This window comes from Kryptolebias marmoratus, linkage group LG1 (genome assembly GCF_001649575.2).
Source record: "Kryptolebias marmoratus isolate JLee-2015 linkage group LG1, ASM164957v2, whole genome shotgun sequence".
Lineage (NCBI taxonomy): Eukaryota > Metazoa > Chordata > Actinopteri > Cyprinodontiformes > Rivulidae > Kryptolebias > Kryptolebias marmoratus.
This window is the reverse complement of record NC_051430.1, coordinates 30,534,531-30,549,534: the sequence shown is the minus strand read 5'-3', so window position 1 is coordinate 30,549,534 and position 15,004 is coordinate 30,534,531. Positions and strand designations below refer to the sequence as shown.

The 15,004-nt window shown below is 47.9% G+C and overlaps 2 protein-coding genes across 4 annotated transcripts in view; both read right to left on the bottom strand.

The window, feature by feature from the left end:
* The window catches only part of LOC108248097 (dynamin-1-like), a 16,963-nt gene extending 11,449 nt beyond the window's left edge, over positions 1–5,514 (bottom strand). Inside the window, exons 1-10 of one of the 3 annotated variants that reach the window (XM_017436607.3) lie at positions 5,226–5,514; positions 2,611–2,684; positions 2,277–2,426; positions 1,997–2,200; positions 1,817–1,915; positions 1,445–1,605; positions 824–966; positions 599–734; positions 444–511; positions 220–358 (exon numbers count right to left, since the gene is read on the bottom strand). In XM_017436607.3, coding sequence (XP_017292096.1) covers positions 220–358; positions 444–511; positions 599–734; positions 824–966; positions 1,445–1,605; positions 1,817–1,915; positions 1,997–2,200; positions 2,277–2,426; positions 2,611–2,684; positions 5,226–5,386 — 1,335 coding nt within the window. In that variant the 5' untranslated portion in view covers positions 5,387–5,514. The remainder of the gene's footprint in view (positions 1–219; positions 359–443; positions 512–598; positions 735–823; positions 967–1,444; positions 1,606–1,816; positions 1,916–1,996; positions 2,201–2,276; positions 2,427–2,610; positions 2,685–5,225) is intronic. The other 2 variants (XM_017436608.3, XM_017436606.3) reach the window with 2 other exon arrangements.
* Positions 5,515–6,320: 806 nt separating this feature from the next.
* fam160b2 (family with sequence similarity 160 member B2) lies at positions 6,321–13,399 on the bottom strand. The gene is made up of 18 exons (XM_017436565.3): positions 13,096–13,399; positions 12,389–12,467; positions 12,218–12,303; positions 11,868–11,951; positions 10,890–10,994; positions 10,699–10,818; positions 10,378–10,629; positions 10,054–10,253; positions 9,894–9,975; positions 9,725–9,801; positions 9,479–9,635; positions 9,232–9,401; positions 9,061–9,150; positions 8,864–8,954; positions 8,474–8,617; positions 8,263–8,403; positions 7,596–7,696; positions 6,321–7,207 (listed from the first exon to the last, which is right to left on the bottom strand). The coding sequence occupies exons 1-18, from the start codon at positions 13,144–13,146 to the stop codon at positions 7,105–7,107; spliced, it is 2,133 nt and encodes a 710-aa protein (XP_017292054.1). The 5' UTR covers positions 13,147–13,399; the 3' UTR covers positions 6,321–7,104.
* Positions 13,400–15,004: the final 1,605 nt, after the last annotated feature.

Sequence of the window (15,004 nt, the reverse complement as noted above, 5' to 3'; positions counted from 1 at the left end):
CTGTGTGGTAGTACTGTGTGGTTGTACTGTATGGTAGTACTGTATGGTGGTACTATGTGGTAGCACTGTGTGGTAGTACTGTGTGGTGGTACTGTGTGGTAGTACTGTGTGGTGGTACTGTGTGGTGGTACTGTGTGGTAGTACTGAGGGGTAGTACTGAGGGGTAGTACTGAGGGGTAGTACTGTGTAGTAGTACTGTGCAGTAGTACTGTGTAGTACCTTCTGTGTACACTGCCTCACAGTGTTGACAAGCTCGCTGATCACCAGATCCACACACTTCTGGCACGGCTCTTTGAGCTGAGCGATCTGACGCTTCACGATGGTCTCAAACGCCATGTCAGGCGTGAACAGACCCGTCCTGAGCGCAGAACACAGGTGAGTCCACACAGGTAACAACTACAAACCAGGTAAGCTGCACAGACTCCTGCAGACATGAAACCCACCTGATTCCGTGGATGTTCTTGATGGCGTAGCTGATTTCCTTCCGTAGGGTCTTCTCATCGCTCTCCAGCTGCAGGTGGAACAGATCAACATCTGTTTACCCGCCGCAGGACGTCCTGCAACACGTTACCACGGCAACAACTCTGTGTGTGTTTACCTTGACCAGTTCGAAGGGGAAGCGCTCGTGGAAGACGCGGTTGATTTTCGCTCCTCCTGAAAGCTCATATGTGTCCACCTGGTCTCCAGAACCTTCGATCCGTTTCTCGAAGTCCACAGCGAACTGTTGCACCATCCTGAAACACGCACGGCTCTGTCAGTCACCAGACACTTAAAGTAGTACTGTGCTATTCTGAGTAGTACTTTGTTGTGTACTGGTACTGACTGCAGCAGGGCCTTGGTCTTGCGGCTCGGGTCATCCGGTCTGAAGTTCTTGTACTCCTCTACCTCCTTCTCGATGGACAGCAGCTGGCTCTGCAGTTTGCTGCGTAACCCTGGCAACGTGTCCCGGATGTGGTTGGTCAGTTGCTAGGGGTAACGGAGAGATGCTGTGTTACTGCAGCAGAGGTGCAGCTGGATCAATCTGGAACAGTGCAGTGGATTTCTCCGTCCCTGTGGTGTTTTGTGTGAGTTTGTGGGTCAGATAGCCTGTGGACACCAACACAACAGAACCACACTGACACAGAACCACGGGGCAGAAGATCTCCAACCTGAAGAAACTTCTGATCTGGGTCAGAAACCAGCCTGAGAACCAATAGAAACTTTCTAAAGCATCTTTTAAATGAAACCTCCGACCTGTCGGACCTGTCTAGAGACAGGTAAGAGCAGGAATTCATTGCTGACTGGGAACCTGCCTTTAGAACCTGCTTACAGAACGTTAGAGGACCGTCACAGAACAGGATGTCCACAGGACCTGCAGAAGCAGCAGCAGCAGCAGCTAACCTCAGCTCTAACAACCCTGTGTCTCCAACTCTGAGCTGAATTAGGACAGATCTGGCGGGTTTACCTGGTTAAGGATTTTCTGCAGGAAGGCGGTGCCCATGCGGTCGGCCAGGTGACGATACGAAGGATGGGACAGGAAGAACTTCCTCTCAGCCTGCAGAGCTGCCGTGATGTCTTTCTTCCCATCAATGTCTTTCTGACTGCGATTCACCACCCCGATGTAACCTGAGACCAGAGAACGAGAGAACACCTGGACTCTCGTGTCTCTGATTAGACACATGGACTCTGTTCTGTCTCTGAATGAAAACCTGGACTTTGTCGTGTCTCTGAGTGGACATCTGGATTCTTACTCTACACCTGTTTGCAGTAACTTTATATTTGAGTTAATAAAGAGCTGCTAACCAATCAGGAGCCAGGATTGGTTGTGATGTCATACCTCTGCGCAGCGGCAGCAGCTTGTTCTCCAGAATGTCTCTGGCATCGGTTCCCTCGTCCATCAGGTCCAGTTTGGTGATGACGCCGATGGTCCTCAGACCTGCAACACAGACAGACTTTACTCTCTGACCTCAGGTGGACGTGATGCAGGTCAAGTTTGCAGGAGGACGTGGACTCGGACCTTGCGGATCTACCTCCTTGGCGATCTTCAAAGCATCTGAGTTGGCAAGATCGGAGTTGGCCGGAGAAACCGCCAACAGGAGACAGTTGTCCTTGGTGACAAACTGCATGAGCATTTCTCTGATCTGATGCTCGATGTCCGGCGGCTGGTCGCCCACCGGGACCTTTGTCATCCCGGGAAGATCCACCAGGGTCAGGTTCAGCACTGCACACAGATAACAGGGTCAGCACAGACACCTGGTGATTCGTCAGGCACCTTTCAGGTGTGTCAGGTGAGTTACCATTAGGAGAGTAGACTCTCAGGTTGATGGGAACAGGACTAATCCCTTTGTTGTGTCCCGTCACTCGATCCGTTTCAGCCTCGATCTCCTGACGAACTTCATCAAAGTCAATGAACTTCTTCCCCTTACAGTGCAGGAACTCTGCATACTCTGAGCAGTACGAATCACAGCTTATCAGTGACATCACAGCTTACCAGTGACATCACAGCTTATCAGTGACATCACAGCTCATTAATGACATCACAGCTTATCAGTGACATCACAGCTTATCAGTGACATCACATCAGATCAGTGACATCAGATTAATGACATCACAGTGTCTCTGCAGTCTCACCTGTCGAACAGGTGATGAGCTGAAGCACCAGGGGGCGCCGAGTGACGATTCCTGATCCACGAGGGAGAAAGTCCCTGTTAGGAGGGAGGAGCTTATTAATGCCACACCTACTTTTATTGACAAATAAATGAGCTTTACCTGTTAATTTGTTAATTAAGGCATAAAAATCCACATTTCCTTAAATAGTATTTGATCTTTACTTTGATGTTTGTTTGTTAATGTTTGCCTAGAAGAGTCCTTTTGTTATCCCCGATCTTAGCAACGATGTAAAATGTCATTTCATTCACAATAAATGGTGATTTTCTTCCTCCTCAAATTTGTTTTTGATTATTTTTATTGACCTGTCGGCGCAGCCATCTTTGACACCATCACTGATTGGACTAGAGTTCTCATTTATCTGCCGAGGCTTCTGATTGGTCGATGTTGGGGGCGTGACACTGCGTCGTTTTCCAGGCAGTGGACGACAGATTAATGTCCGAGAAAAGAACCGTTGGATTCTACTAACCAGTAAGAATGCCAAGACGATCTATTTGAAATCTCCACTCTATGTTTTTATTCAAATCTATTTTACAAGATGGCTTCCTTCAGCTTTCCTGCCTCGGGAGATACTTCCTTGTCTCGGCTAAATGAATCCTTCCAAAAAGCCAAAGATTTTAACAAATTGTTCTCACAAACTGCTGATTTTGGACTCTTCAAACAACCAACCATTTGCTCCAAATGCCATGTTTTAAATTTAAGATTTTCAGACCCCTCTTGGGCAATCGCCTCGTACCTTCAACGCTCAGCTTCACTCAGTGGACTTCCTACTTTTTCTAAATAACCTCCACCTCCTGAAACTTTTAAAACCCCTGGAAATCCCTCATTATTCTGACTTTATCTGTATTAAATACCAAGTCAGACAAAAAGAACAAGAAAAATAAGAATAAGGGCCTGCTGGACCATATATAACAAGTAAAAGTGATTTATTTTATTTTCATTTTGGATGAGAAAGACTGAGGATTAAGGACTCAAAAGAATATTAATTGGTTTAGCATTAATCAATAATTCTGACTTCTCCTCCTCCACCTGATGTTTTAGGAACATGAACATTTAGATAATTAGCAGGAGAGGATTAATTTATTCTAACAGGATCCTCCTGCAGCCGGTGTCTGTAAGACAAGATAAAGTAAACTGGACCGAGCTGTTGGTGGGAATCTGCAGCTCGAGGAGAACCGTCGTCACGACACGCTGATAGAGAGTGTGTGTGTGTGTGAGAGATTCCCCTGCAGAGTCTCTCACACACGTACGTCACGGTGGTATTGTCATGCGATGCTTTGACTGAAGCACTCCTGGGTCATGTGACCGGCAGGGACCAATGGGAGCAGAGATGCGGACAGAGAGCCCCGCCTCAGGCTGAAGATAAAAATATTCAGCCAATCAGGCGTCAGCTGCCAGCAGGACTCAAACTACAGACCATCAGCGCCGAGGAGACGCTGATGTTCACACTTCATAGCATCAGAACCAGGAACTTCCTGCAGATTCACAGAACCGAGCTGCAGCTTCAGTCCTAAATTCATTTAAACATGCACAGCGCCACCTACAGTCTGAGTAAGAATGTTCTCTGGAGAACATGAGAGGAACAGAGTCTGGTCTCTGGACCTGCCAGGTTCTGGTTCTGATGAGCAGAACGTACAGCAGATGGCTCACATTTTCTGAAGACACAGCCGTGTCCATCTTAAAAACCAGAGAGGATGTGGACAACAAGTCTCACACGGGACCGGTCCAAACATTGGTGCTAAAACCACAGAATGAAAAACGACTGAGGGTCTGCTGGATTCTTTTTGTCCTGAACTCAAACCTGAACCCTTCTGGTTCTGGTTCAGATGTTCTGAACGAGTCCAAACAAGTAAGACACTCAGAGGATCTGAACGGGTCAGAGTTCTTGAAGGACTCAGAGATCTCACAGCTGGAACCGACACTCAGAACTACTCCTGAGGACTGCGATCTGAAGAATCACATCTGAAACCCTGCAGGGGTCCATCAGACCCTCAGGAACCCTCAGACCTCCAGGGCCCATCAGACCCTCAGGAACCCTCAGACCTCCAGGGCCCATCAGACCCTCAGGAACCCTCAGACCTGCAGGGTCCCATCAGACCCTCAGGAACCCTCAGACCTGCAGGGTCCCATCAGACCCGCAGGAACCCTCAGACCTGCAGGGCCCATCGGACCCTCAGGAATCCTCAGAGATCCATCCTCAGTGTGTTACGCAACAGCAGGAGCTGCTGCTGGGAGATTAATCCCTGAGTTTTACCTGACAGGCTCATCAGCTGGAACCTGAAGATGATTTTAAAAGGATCACACACAGACACACACTTGTCTCAGGTGAGAACAGGTGAGCTCCTGCCTCTGATAAATCAGTCATTTCCCTGAGCTCCAGCTGTTAATCTGGCGCGTGAGCAGAACACCTGATCAGCAGCTGCAGCATCAATAATCAATCATTAACAGCTTCAGCAGATCAAACGCGGACCGTCATCACGTGACAGCGCCTACAGACTCCGGCCCGATTCGGCACGGACGCGCACACGTTATGCCCGGCCCGGTTCGGTTCGGCTCGGCTCGGCTCGGTTCGGACTCACTTGCCCACGAAGTTCTCCAGCACCGAGCTCTTCCCGGCGCTCTGTCCGCCCACCACCGCGATCTGCGGCAGGTCGAGCTCGGCGTTCTGCCCGATGGAGGAGAAGGCGTCCTGGAGCCGGTTCACCAGCGGGATCAGCTCCTCCATGCCCCGGTTCCCCATGGCGGCGGCGGGTGGGGCGCTGCGGGGCGCTGCGGGGCTCGCTCCGGTCCGGTCCGGTCCGGTGGTGATGAGGAGGATGAGGATGCTCCTGCTGCTGTGACCTTCAGCTCCTCCTCCTCTTCGCTCCGCTGCAGGGAGGGACCGCGCGCGCGTGCACCCTTCACGCCTTCACAATAAAAGTCGCTTTATTTTGGAATCCAGAACATCCGGTACCGTCAGACTGCAGGTCTGTTACCGTGAAAACACCAGAGATGTCCAGTAAAATAAAATAAATAAAATGTTTTCTTCATTTCCAGCTTCAGCAGCGCCCCCTGCTGATCGAAAGGTTTAAGACAAGAAATGATGCAAGAAATAGAAATTATGTAATAAAAGGTTCTCACTTCATGTTCTTATGTAATACTTAAACATTTTATTTCCTTCTGTGGAACTGGGTCAACTAAACTGTACAACCTCAAATCAGAAAAGTTAAATATTAAATAAAAACTGAATGCAATGATTTATAAATCTCAGAAAGTCATATTTTATTCAGTGGAACACAGCAAACTGTACCATTTTTTTAAATATAAAAGCTAATTTGGAATCTGCTGGCAGCAACACATCTGTAAGAAGTTGATCCAAGAGCAACAAAAGGCTGTAAAGTCAGAAACATCTGGAGGAACATTTATAACTAATGAGGTTAATTATCAGCAGGTCAGTCAGAGGACTGCAGATAAAAAGAGCGTTTACAGGCTGAAGATGGGCAGAGATTCACCAGGCTGACAGGTTCTGGTTCTGTTCTGCTCAGGAACACTGTCTGTAAACACAGTTCACCGTGCCGTCCACAAATGCTGCTTAAAGCTCTATCAGGCAAAGAAGAAGCCAGATGTGAACAGATGTCTCTCTGTGCCTCTCTGATGGGATGGGGGTACTGAAAAACCTCAACAAAAACCTTCTCTAATCAGAAAACAGATTTATTGAACGCTTTCTGATGAGTCGCTGCTTTAAACACACATTTCCACAGATAAAATTATTATTTCTGGTTATGAGTTTAAAAATAAACATTGGTACAAAACTTCACAGTTACATTAAATCCAGTAACGAGCTCTGATCAGGTGAAGCAGAGCCACGCCTCCTGGTCACATGACCCACCGCGGCGTCGTGACTTTTCTTTGGCGGAAAACTGCTGAATTGCACTTTGTGTTCTTTAAACAAATAAACTGTCTGACGGTGAAATAAAAACTGAAGACATCCTTTGTGTCCTGCTAGCAGCGCAGCAGATCCTGGACCAGCCGAGGCCTCAGGTTCTGCTTTCAGTCCGATGTGTTCTCGTACAGAACCTCACCTGACCTGGAACATTCGGTCCCATCTTGAATCACTGATTTTATTTTTTTTATATCAGGTGATTTTCCAGGCGGTGCCTGATTGGTCGTGACTGTAACAGGTGATGTTCTCTTCTGTGCAAACTGTCGACACAAATAAATAAAATCCTGCTTCGCAACAGGTAGGAGACGCTCGATTTGCTGCAGGGCGAAGTGGGCGGGGCTTTAGAGAGCGCTGTTGACAGGTGATCACCTGGTTCACGAGTCAGTTTGTGGTTTGATCAAACTGGACTCTGATCCAGGTGACACATACCTGCCTGGTGGTCCATTCAGGTGTGTCTCCTGCAGCTGAGTGCACCTGTTCACGACCAGGAACAGGAAGCGGATCAGCCCAGGTGAGCCGGTCTTCCTTCAGGTGAGTCAGTCCTGCTCCAGCGGCATCTTGACAAAGGAGATGGCAGCGAGCTCCTTACAGAACTCCTCGAGGACGATGACCCCTCTCAGCAGCGTCAGGTGCTCCAGTCTGAGGACACGCCCACAAAGGCAGAACCAGGTGAACCAGGTGAGTATTGACATGAGGGCAGAGAGGCACCGACTGAACAAACCGATCATTTGAGACTAAATGTTAACAAAACAAACTTCTGTTTTTATCTCCTGAGAAAAAAGGAAAGTTTAATTTACTGATAAACGTGATGATTCTTCAACGTGAACTTCTCTGGAAAAATATTTATTTTCAGGTTTAATCAAACGGATAATTTCTGTGGAACCAATTTTATTTATTTTCTGTTTTAAATTCAAACTTTTTCTATTAAAAACAACTTTTGTTATGCTGTAAAATAAAGTTTTTAAAGAGAAAACTGGATTCAGACAGACAGAGAGACAGGCAGACAGACAGACAGACAGACAGGTACCCAGTTTGGGTGTTCAGTCCCAGCAGATTTCTCCTGGTGTCCAACAGTTTGTCTGAAAGGTTAGAGACATCCTGGATCCTCTGCATCAACTCTGCCATCACCTGAAACAGACAGAAGGGACAGACAGGTGGTACAGACAGGTGGGACAAACAGGTGGGACAGACAGGAGGGACAGACAGGTGGGACAGACAGGAGGGACAGACAGGAATGAACCAATTAGAACTGAGGTGAACACAGAAGCCCCGCCTACCCCTCTGGATATTTTTTTTAAAACAGATTTTTTTCTTTTTTTTTATATTTTCTAACAAAAACGCTAAAACACCCACACCACTGGGTGCTGAGAACTCTATGATCAAAGTTTACTGATGGGAGAGTGAGGCTGAGGTGAGGATGAGGAGGATGAGGTGAGGATGATGAGGATGAGGAGTTAGTATCATATTGAACTCAGACTGCTTCATCACCGTTTCTGAAAACCTCCATAATGAACAGATTACCAGCAGACACTGAGGTCTCAGGGCTCTGAGGAACACCTGTCTCTCCACCTGCCTGTCTGTCCCTAAGCCCGTCTCTCCACCTGCCTGTCTGTCTGTCCCTCAGCCCATCTCTCCACCTGCCTGTCTGTCCCTCAGCCCGTCTCTCCACCTGTCTGTTCCTCAGCCCGTCTTACCCTGACAAGGACGGAGAACAGCGACCTGCAGCAGTGGGACAGATGGATGTAGGGGTTCAGCAGGTACTCGTCCAGCAGGGGGTGGCTAAACGCCGACAGTCTGGACAGAACGGCCGTCAGCTGCAGGTTCAACTCGTACGGCTGAAAAACACGCAGCGCAGTTACCATGGTAACCAGGTGAGCCCCGGCCTACAGGTGGAGGGAGGCGTACCTGCTCCAGGATGCGTCCAAGTCGATCAAAGAGAACTCTGAGCAGGTGACCTTCAAAGAAGTCTGCGTCCTCACCTGGGGGACAGGTAGGAGGAAGGGTCTGCTGCCAGTTCCAGGACAGAGAGAGGGCCTGACCCTGGCTCACCTGATGGGGGCGGAGCCACACAGGTGAGTTCGCAGAACATGAAAAACACAACACACTAACGCTCTTTACCTGAGGGAACAGGTAACTGAATCAAAATAATCGAATAAAAGGATCAAAGGTGACACATTACAGCAGGTGTTACCATGGTAACTGTACACTACACATATGGAGTTGGCTGTCTCCATGGCAACAGATAAAGAAAGGTGAGAATAAAACGAGCGTGTGTGGGTGTGTGTGTGCTCTGACCAGCGTGCGCGCGTCGTGCACGTAGGACTCGTAGCCTCCTTCCTGCAGCAGGTGGGCCGATCGGACCTGAACCGGAACCAAACACAGGAAGCTACACACACAAACAGAACCGGGTCAGAACCTGTCAGATCTTTGCTCGGATGGAACAGATTAATCTGATTGGTCCACAGGTGTGTCCTGCTGTCCCCAGCTGTTACCTGTTGACCACGTCTGCAGTGGAGGACTGAGGAGGAGGAGGAGGGCCATCGGAGAAGCTGTCGGAGAAGAAGGGGTCCTCCTCCAGGTCTCTGATGGACATGAGACACCTGTCAGTCTCACACACACTTTAAACTCTCTGTCTCTCAGGGACACAATCATTCTAGACCTACTGGTTGTCCTCGCTGTCCTCGCTGCTCTCAGGGTGTCTCTCCTCCAGTCCTCCGACAGATGAGGACAGGTAACTGCGACTCTGCAGGAAACGTAACACCAGGACGTCCAAAATGTCCCCGTGAGGCTTTTGTAACAACTCCTCCACCAGAGACAGAGACGCCATGCTGATCTGAGGACACAAAGAGAGACGCTGAGCGGACAGGTGTGTGTGTGTGTGTGGGGCGTGTCCTGCTGCGGAGGCCTCACCTGGTCAGAGATGTGGTCACAGCGCTGCAGCAGCAGCTCCATTAGAGACGGCGTCCTCAACAGGAAGTGGACGATCTGATCCAGCAGAGACGAAGACTGGACAAGTCTGACAGCAGCACAGAGAAGAGAGGTGGACACCAGAACCACCTGCTCACACCTGAACACACACACACACCTGGACATCAGACAGGCTCCGCCCCCTCAGGAGAGAACACACAAGCATCAGGAAACAGAGGAGGAGCGTACGTGTGCAGCAGCTGAGGATGAAGAGCGTCCACGAGCCACAGCTGAGCAACGCACCGGGACACGTGCACGGCCAGCACCTGTACGCGTACACACACAGGAACAGGTCACAAGTATCAGCAGCTAGTACTGTAGTACTGTAGTAGTACTGTAGTACTGCGGCAGTAGCGACCTTTGGAGATTCTCTCGTCAGGTGATCCAGGAAGTCAAACCAGGTAAAGAAGTTGGTCATGTGACCCGGCTCCGCGTCTGACCTGAGATCAACACAGGAGATTCAGTCATCACCTGGCTGCGTGGGGCTGTTACCGTGGTAACCTGCCGTGCCCGCCTACCTCCAGGAGGTGGGGGGCCAGCTCCGCAGCTCGGCGGCATCCAGCTCTTTCAGCGGCAGCAGGAGGTGCAGCTCCTGCAGCCTCCTGGCCAGCAGCTCCCCCAGGAGGATCCCAGCAGGCAGCAGCTCCTCTGAGGATCCGTCCAGGAGACCCGACAGCACCAGGAGGCTCTCGCAGGCCTTGTGGCTCACCGACAGCCTCTGGTGAAACACGACGACACCGTGATGACATCACAGGGGCGGAGCTCGCAGCGGAGCACCTGGAGCTAACAGGAGTCCTGCTGGAGAAAATGATTTTTCTTCTGATGAGTTTTTGTTAACTCACTTGAGCCCTGGTGAGCTGCAGCAGAGCCCACACCAGTCCGCTCTCTGATTGGACGGGGCTGCAGGCGGAGGATCCTGATTGGACGGGGCTGCAGGTGGAGGACCCTGATTGGACGGGGCTGCAGGTGGAGGACCCTGATTGGACGGGGCTGCAGGCGGCGGACCCTGATTGGCTGTAGGGTGGATCTGTGCTGTGATTGGATGCCTGCGAGCTGTGCTCTGCTTCTTTGGAAGCTGGCTGTCGGTCTGAGAGCTGAAAACATGAATGACGTAATCAGATCGAGACGTTAACACATCAGAAACCCGCCGCTCACCTGCTCACCTCGAGGACGTATCTGAGCGTGTGCGGATCGTGTTTGACCCGGGAGCAGATGGCCGACAGGAACTGAGCCTCCTCCTTCTCAGTGCGGGAACCAGGAAGTGCACAGAGACGAATCAGCTTCTGAGGATGGAGCAGAGAGACGCTTCAGTCCATCACGCTGTCTCACAGTGTGATGTCATGCGTACACCTACCTGCACAGGTCTGTAGACGCCGACCAGCTGCAGCAGAGGTTTCTGCATCTGAGACAGCAGCTTAAAGAAGAAGATCAGGACCTGCTGAGACATCCCCGGAGGATACTGAGGAGGAGGAGTTGATTGTGTTTAGTTCAACATGTTTCCACACGTTCAATTTCCACACAGATGTAAAATCTGCTTACATCCTTCAGACATGTTTCCACACATTTATGACATGTGCTCAACCTCTCCTAACACTGGAATGAGGAAGAAGCGGGTGTGTTTGGAAGAGGCTCCTGTTTGAAAAATCTTCGACTCGAGGATATGAAATCAGGATGGACCACATTCAAAGCCGCTGCAGACTCAGCCTCCTGGAGCTGCCCACGTTCTCCTAACACCTTAATGTTGCTTACAGCCTCGTTTCTCAACTCTCTGCAACCAAAACTCTTTACTCGTGTTGCAAAATAAGTTCCACAATCCACCTGGTCAGACATTTTAGTTTCTTTAGAACTGGAGAAAATAAAAGTTTAAGTTTCAAATCAGAGTCAGAAGTCAGACAAGATGGTGAGAATCCAGGTTCTGTCATGGTTTGGGGCTGCAGCTCAAAAGGAGTTGGACACCAAATTTATATCAAGACGACAGAAAAGTCCTGTCAGATTCTGATCCACCTTAAGAATCCATGAACCTCAGCATTATCAGAAGTATAAAAAGGTTAAACTAAATAATTTCCCTTCTATCTTTTTAGAAATGTATAAACTCTTATTTTGTACCATTCTCTGTATTTTGATTCATGTTTGAACACATTTAAATAAATAAAAACAAATGTTTAATTTTTCAGACCAATCATAAATAAGAGAGCCGTACGAAGGCTTCAGGGCAGACCTGAACAATTTAATAAACCGTTTCATCAAGTCAGCCTGCTGACGAGTCTGATCCAGGATCAGTTCTCATCAGAACACGGTCCGTGTTCAGTCTCAGAGCTGCAGGTGAGTTTACCTGAGCCTTGCCCAGCGTGCACAGAGTCTCCAGCAGTTTGTGCTGCAGCAGGTACTCCAGGCAGGGTCCGGTGTCCTCCACGGCCTGATCAACACAATCAATATGATCAGTACAGACAGGTGGGGTTAAAAGCACAAGAACCTTCCCTCCGTTCTAAGAACATGTCAGAACAAATAAAACTCACTCGTTATGAGTAAACCTGAAGAAGAAGCCTTTATTTTATATACTTTGTTACTAAAAAGTTAAAATAAAGACTTTCTGACTGCCAGGAGCCATGAAAGCTATAAATCTGCACCCCCAGGTTCCTGCAGTCGTGTTCTACGTCTGAACTTGTTAATGTTGTGCCTCACCTGTTGTTTTTCCTCATACACCAGGATGTCTAACATCTGTCGGAGACGCCACGGGATGTCAGTCTGAGAGACGGGACGGTTGTCATCTGCACACACACACACACACACACACACAGGTGAGAAGCTGATCAGATGACACTCGGGACACACCTGCAGGTAACAGCTGCTCACCTGTAGTCTGAATGTAGTAATTAGTGATGGATTTCCAGTGATCGATGAAGGAGTCCAGCAGGTCGACGGTGGGCTCCCTCTGAAAGACAGACGGACAGGACAGATCAGAACTGGACCAGAACCGGATTAGTACAAACATCCAAGTACAATATTTTAAATCCTGCTTTTGTTCAATCAAAAACACAAACTTTTAGTTTTTACAGAAAAAGTTGTAACCTTGAGCTTATAAGTAAAATAAAAAAGCAAAATAAAGTTGACCTTTGACCCCAGAAGCAGGTATATTGAGTGACTCTTGTTATAAATGTAAACTTGTTTTTTATTTAAAGGTGGGTTGAGAGAAATCTGAACCTTCCTGGCTTTAATCTGGACTAAAAAAGCTTTTTGTTCTTATTAAAACTTTATCGGTGACACATCTGGCGGATCAGTTTCTGCGCAGAGTCAGTCGCTCACCTGCAGCAGGTAAACAGTTAGCCGTTAGCAACAATTAGCTCTAGGCCGGCTAATAAAGGGACAAACCAGGGGACAGACAGGAGGACAGACCGGGAGACAGCGTCTCTCTCTCTGTCCTCCACGGTCTCCAACCATCGGGACATATAAATATTATAAAATAAATAAAGTTTAAACATTTTCTCCACATTAACTCGAACTTCGATCAACTTTTTCACCGGAAGCTAGCCGAGCTAACGTCCTCGAGCCGCCTAGCTCACCGTCTCCAGCGCGCGCAGCAACATGCTGCTCAGTTTGCTGAACGTCTCCATGTTTGCTTCGCCGTCCGGTACCAGGTTCGGATCTGTTTACTTCCACATGTTGACGCAAACCAACAGCTGACTGGAGCCAGCTCCACATATACGCTTCCGGTCTAGCGCTTTCAAAATAAAACCCAAATGGACGACGTACACATCCGGACAGGACGTCATGCCGGTGACGTCACAAGGATTCATACCAGCTCACACTTGCATGTGGTACGAAATTCGGATTCAGGTCGCAGTTTAATTAACCTAACCTGCATGCTTCTGGTCTGTGGGAGGAAACCGGAGTAACCCCACATGTATGCAGGGAGAACATGTAAACTCCACCCTGAAAGGCCCCAGGCTGGAACCTGCAACCTTCCAGCTGGGAGGCGACACCTGTAACCACTGCACCACTGCTCCACCCAGAATACTGACAAACAACCTGAAATGATTCAAACAGCAGCCAGACGATGGCTTGCCGTTTCTCCATTTGGAACAACCGTTGTGATATTGACCCACAGAAGTCTGACTTAAAATGATGGATTGTGTAATAAAATATCTGTAAGTTTAAAAACAGGAACACCTTTTACCTGCAGTACAAGTCACCGTCGTCGACAGGTATATGTCAATGTTTGAAACATGACTTTAAAAACAGACGGCTGATGAATTAGAGAGGACAGCGCAGCCAGTAAACATTATTATCATCTCAGTAAATTAAAGTAATTAAATGCCTCTCCATTGTTGGTTTTTGTGTTCACTGTTTTGAAGGAACTAACTGAAACAACAGGTCTGTCTGGTTGAACATAAAACCCCAGCTGAGCCGTAATTTTATACTTTTGAAACAACTGAAACGAAACAAAGGTTTTTGGTTTTTTTGGTGTTTTCTTTGGCCACTTCATCGTAACATCACTGGGACGAACCTTGGATTTGTTTTTTTCATTCACATGGTGATCAGGTTTGTTTTACTGTCTATACTTTAATGTTTTATTTAGGGTGCATGACCATTAAAACATCTTTCTTACAAGCCAGCCATTACTCTTTCATTTCCATCATGGTTTTCTATTCGCTACACCTCCAGCTTTGGAAAACGGAGGAAAAACTTACATCAAAGGTCATATTACCTCTTGTGTTTACATCCTGAGAGGTTGGCTACAGTTCTATTAACCTTTAATCTTTTATTAATCCTGTCAGCTGTGGTCAGAGGATCATGGAGCTGCTTGGAGATGGTCTTGTAGCCTTCAGCTTCTATAATCTTGTCTCTGAACTCCTCAGCAGCTCTTTGTTTTCTCTGCTCCATGTTGGGTGGAGAACACAACCAAACCAAACCAGCCAGAGACTGTTTGTTCCCTTTAAACAGACTCAATGTCTCAGTTACAATAATTAAGGTCAGTTTGGAACATGACTATAATGCCAAAGGATAAATTATCTCTTTAATGGGACCAACTGTCTGTACTATTGTACGAAATCTTTGTAAAATAAACAGCAAATCGTCTCTTTCCTGGTCACAGATCTTCTGACTTTAAAGTCATTCAGACTTTAAACGGGTCGCAGAAAGTTGTTGTTTTTAACAGTTTTTGAACAATCCCAGTTTAAGTTTGATGCTTTTCTTGCAGATTTTACCACCGGAAGTTTAACTTGCAGTGATGTCACAAATTCCAGCTGTCTTTACACTTCCTCTCCAGTGTATACATCAAATCGTGGTGTTTTTGTCCTCGTTAAACCCGTGTGTTTCTCCCTGCTTCAGGACGTATTGTTTTCTTTCAAATCCTGCCAGACTGCAGAGCACACACCCAAACTCTCATTGACTTACATTGTATCTGAGTTCAGACTTTGTTCTTCAGAAAATAGAAGCAAACGCTTTTTTAAAACTTTTATCTCTTACAGA

Excerpts from the sequence above, each read along its gene's own strand:
- fam160b2 (XM_017436565.3), bottom strand. The coding sequence starts at position 13,146 with ATGGAGACGTTCAGCAAACTGAGCAGCATGTTGCTGCGCGCGCTGGAG. Across the intron at positions 12,468-13,095 it reads TGCTGCGCGCGCTGGAGACG|AGGGAGCCCACCGTCGACCT; the intron begins GTGAGCTAGGCG and ends TCTGTCTTTCAG. Across the intron at positions 10,819-10,889 it reads GCGTCTACAGACCTGTGCAG|AAGCTGATTCGTCTCTGTGC; the intron begins GTAGGTGTACGC and ends CTCCATCCTCAG.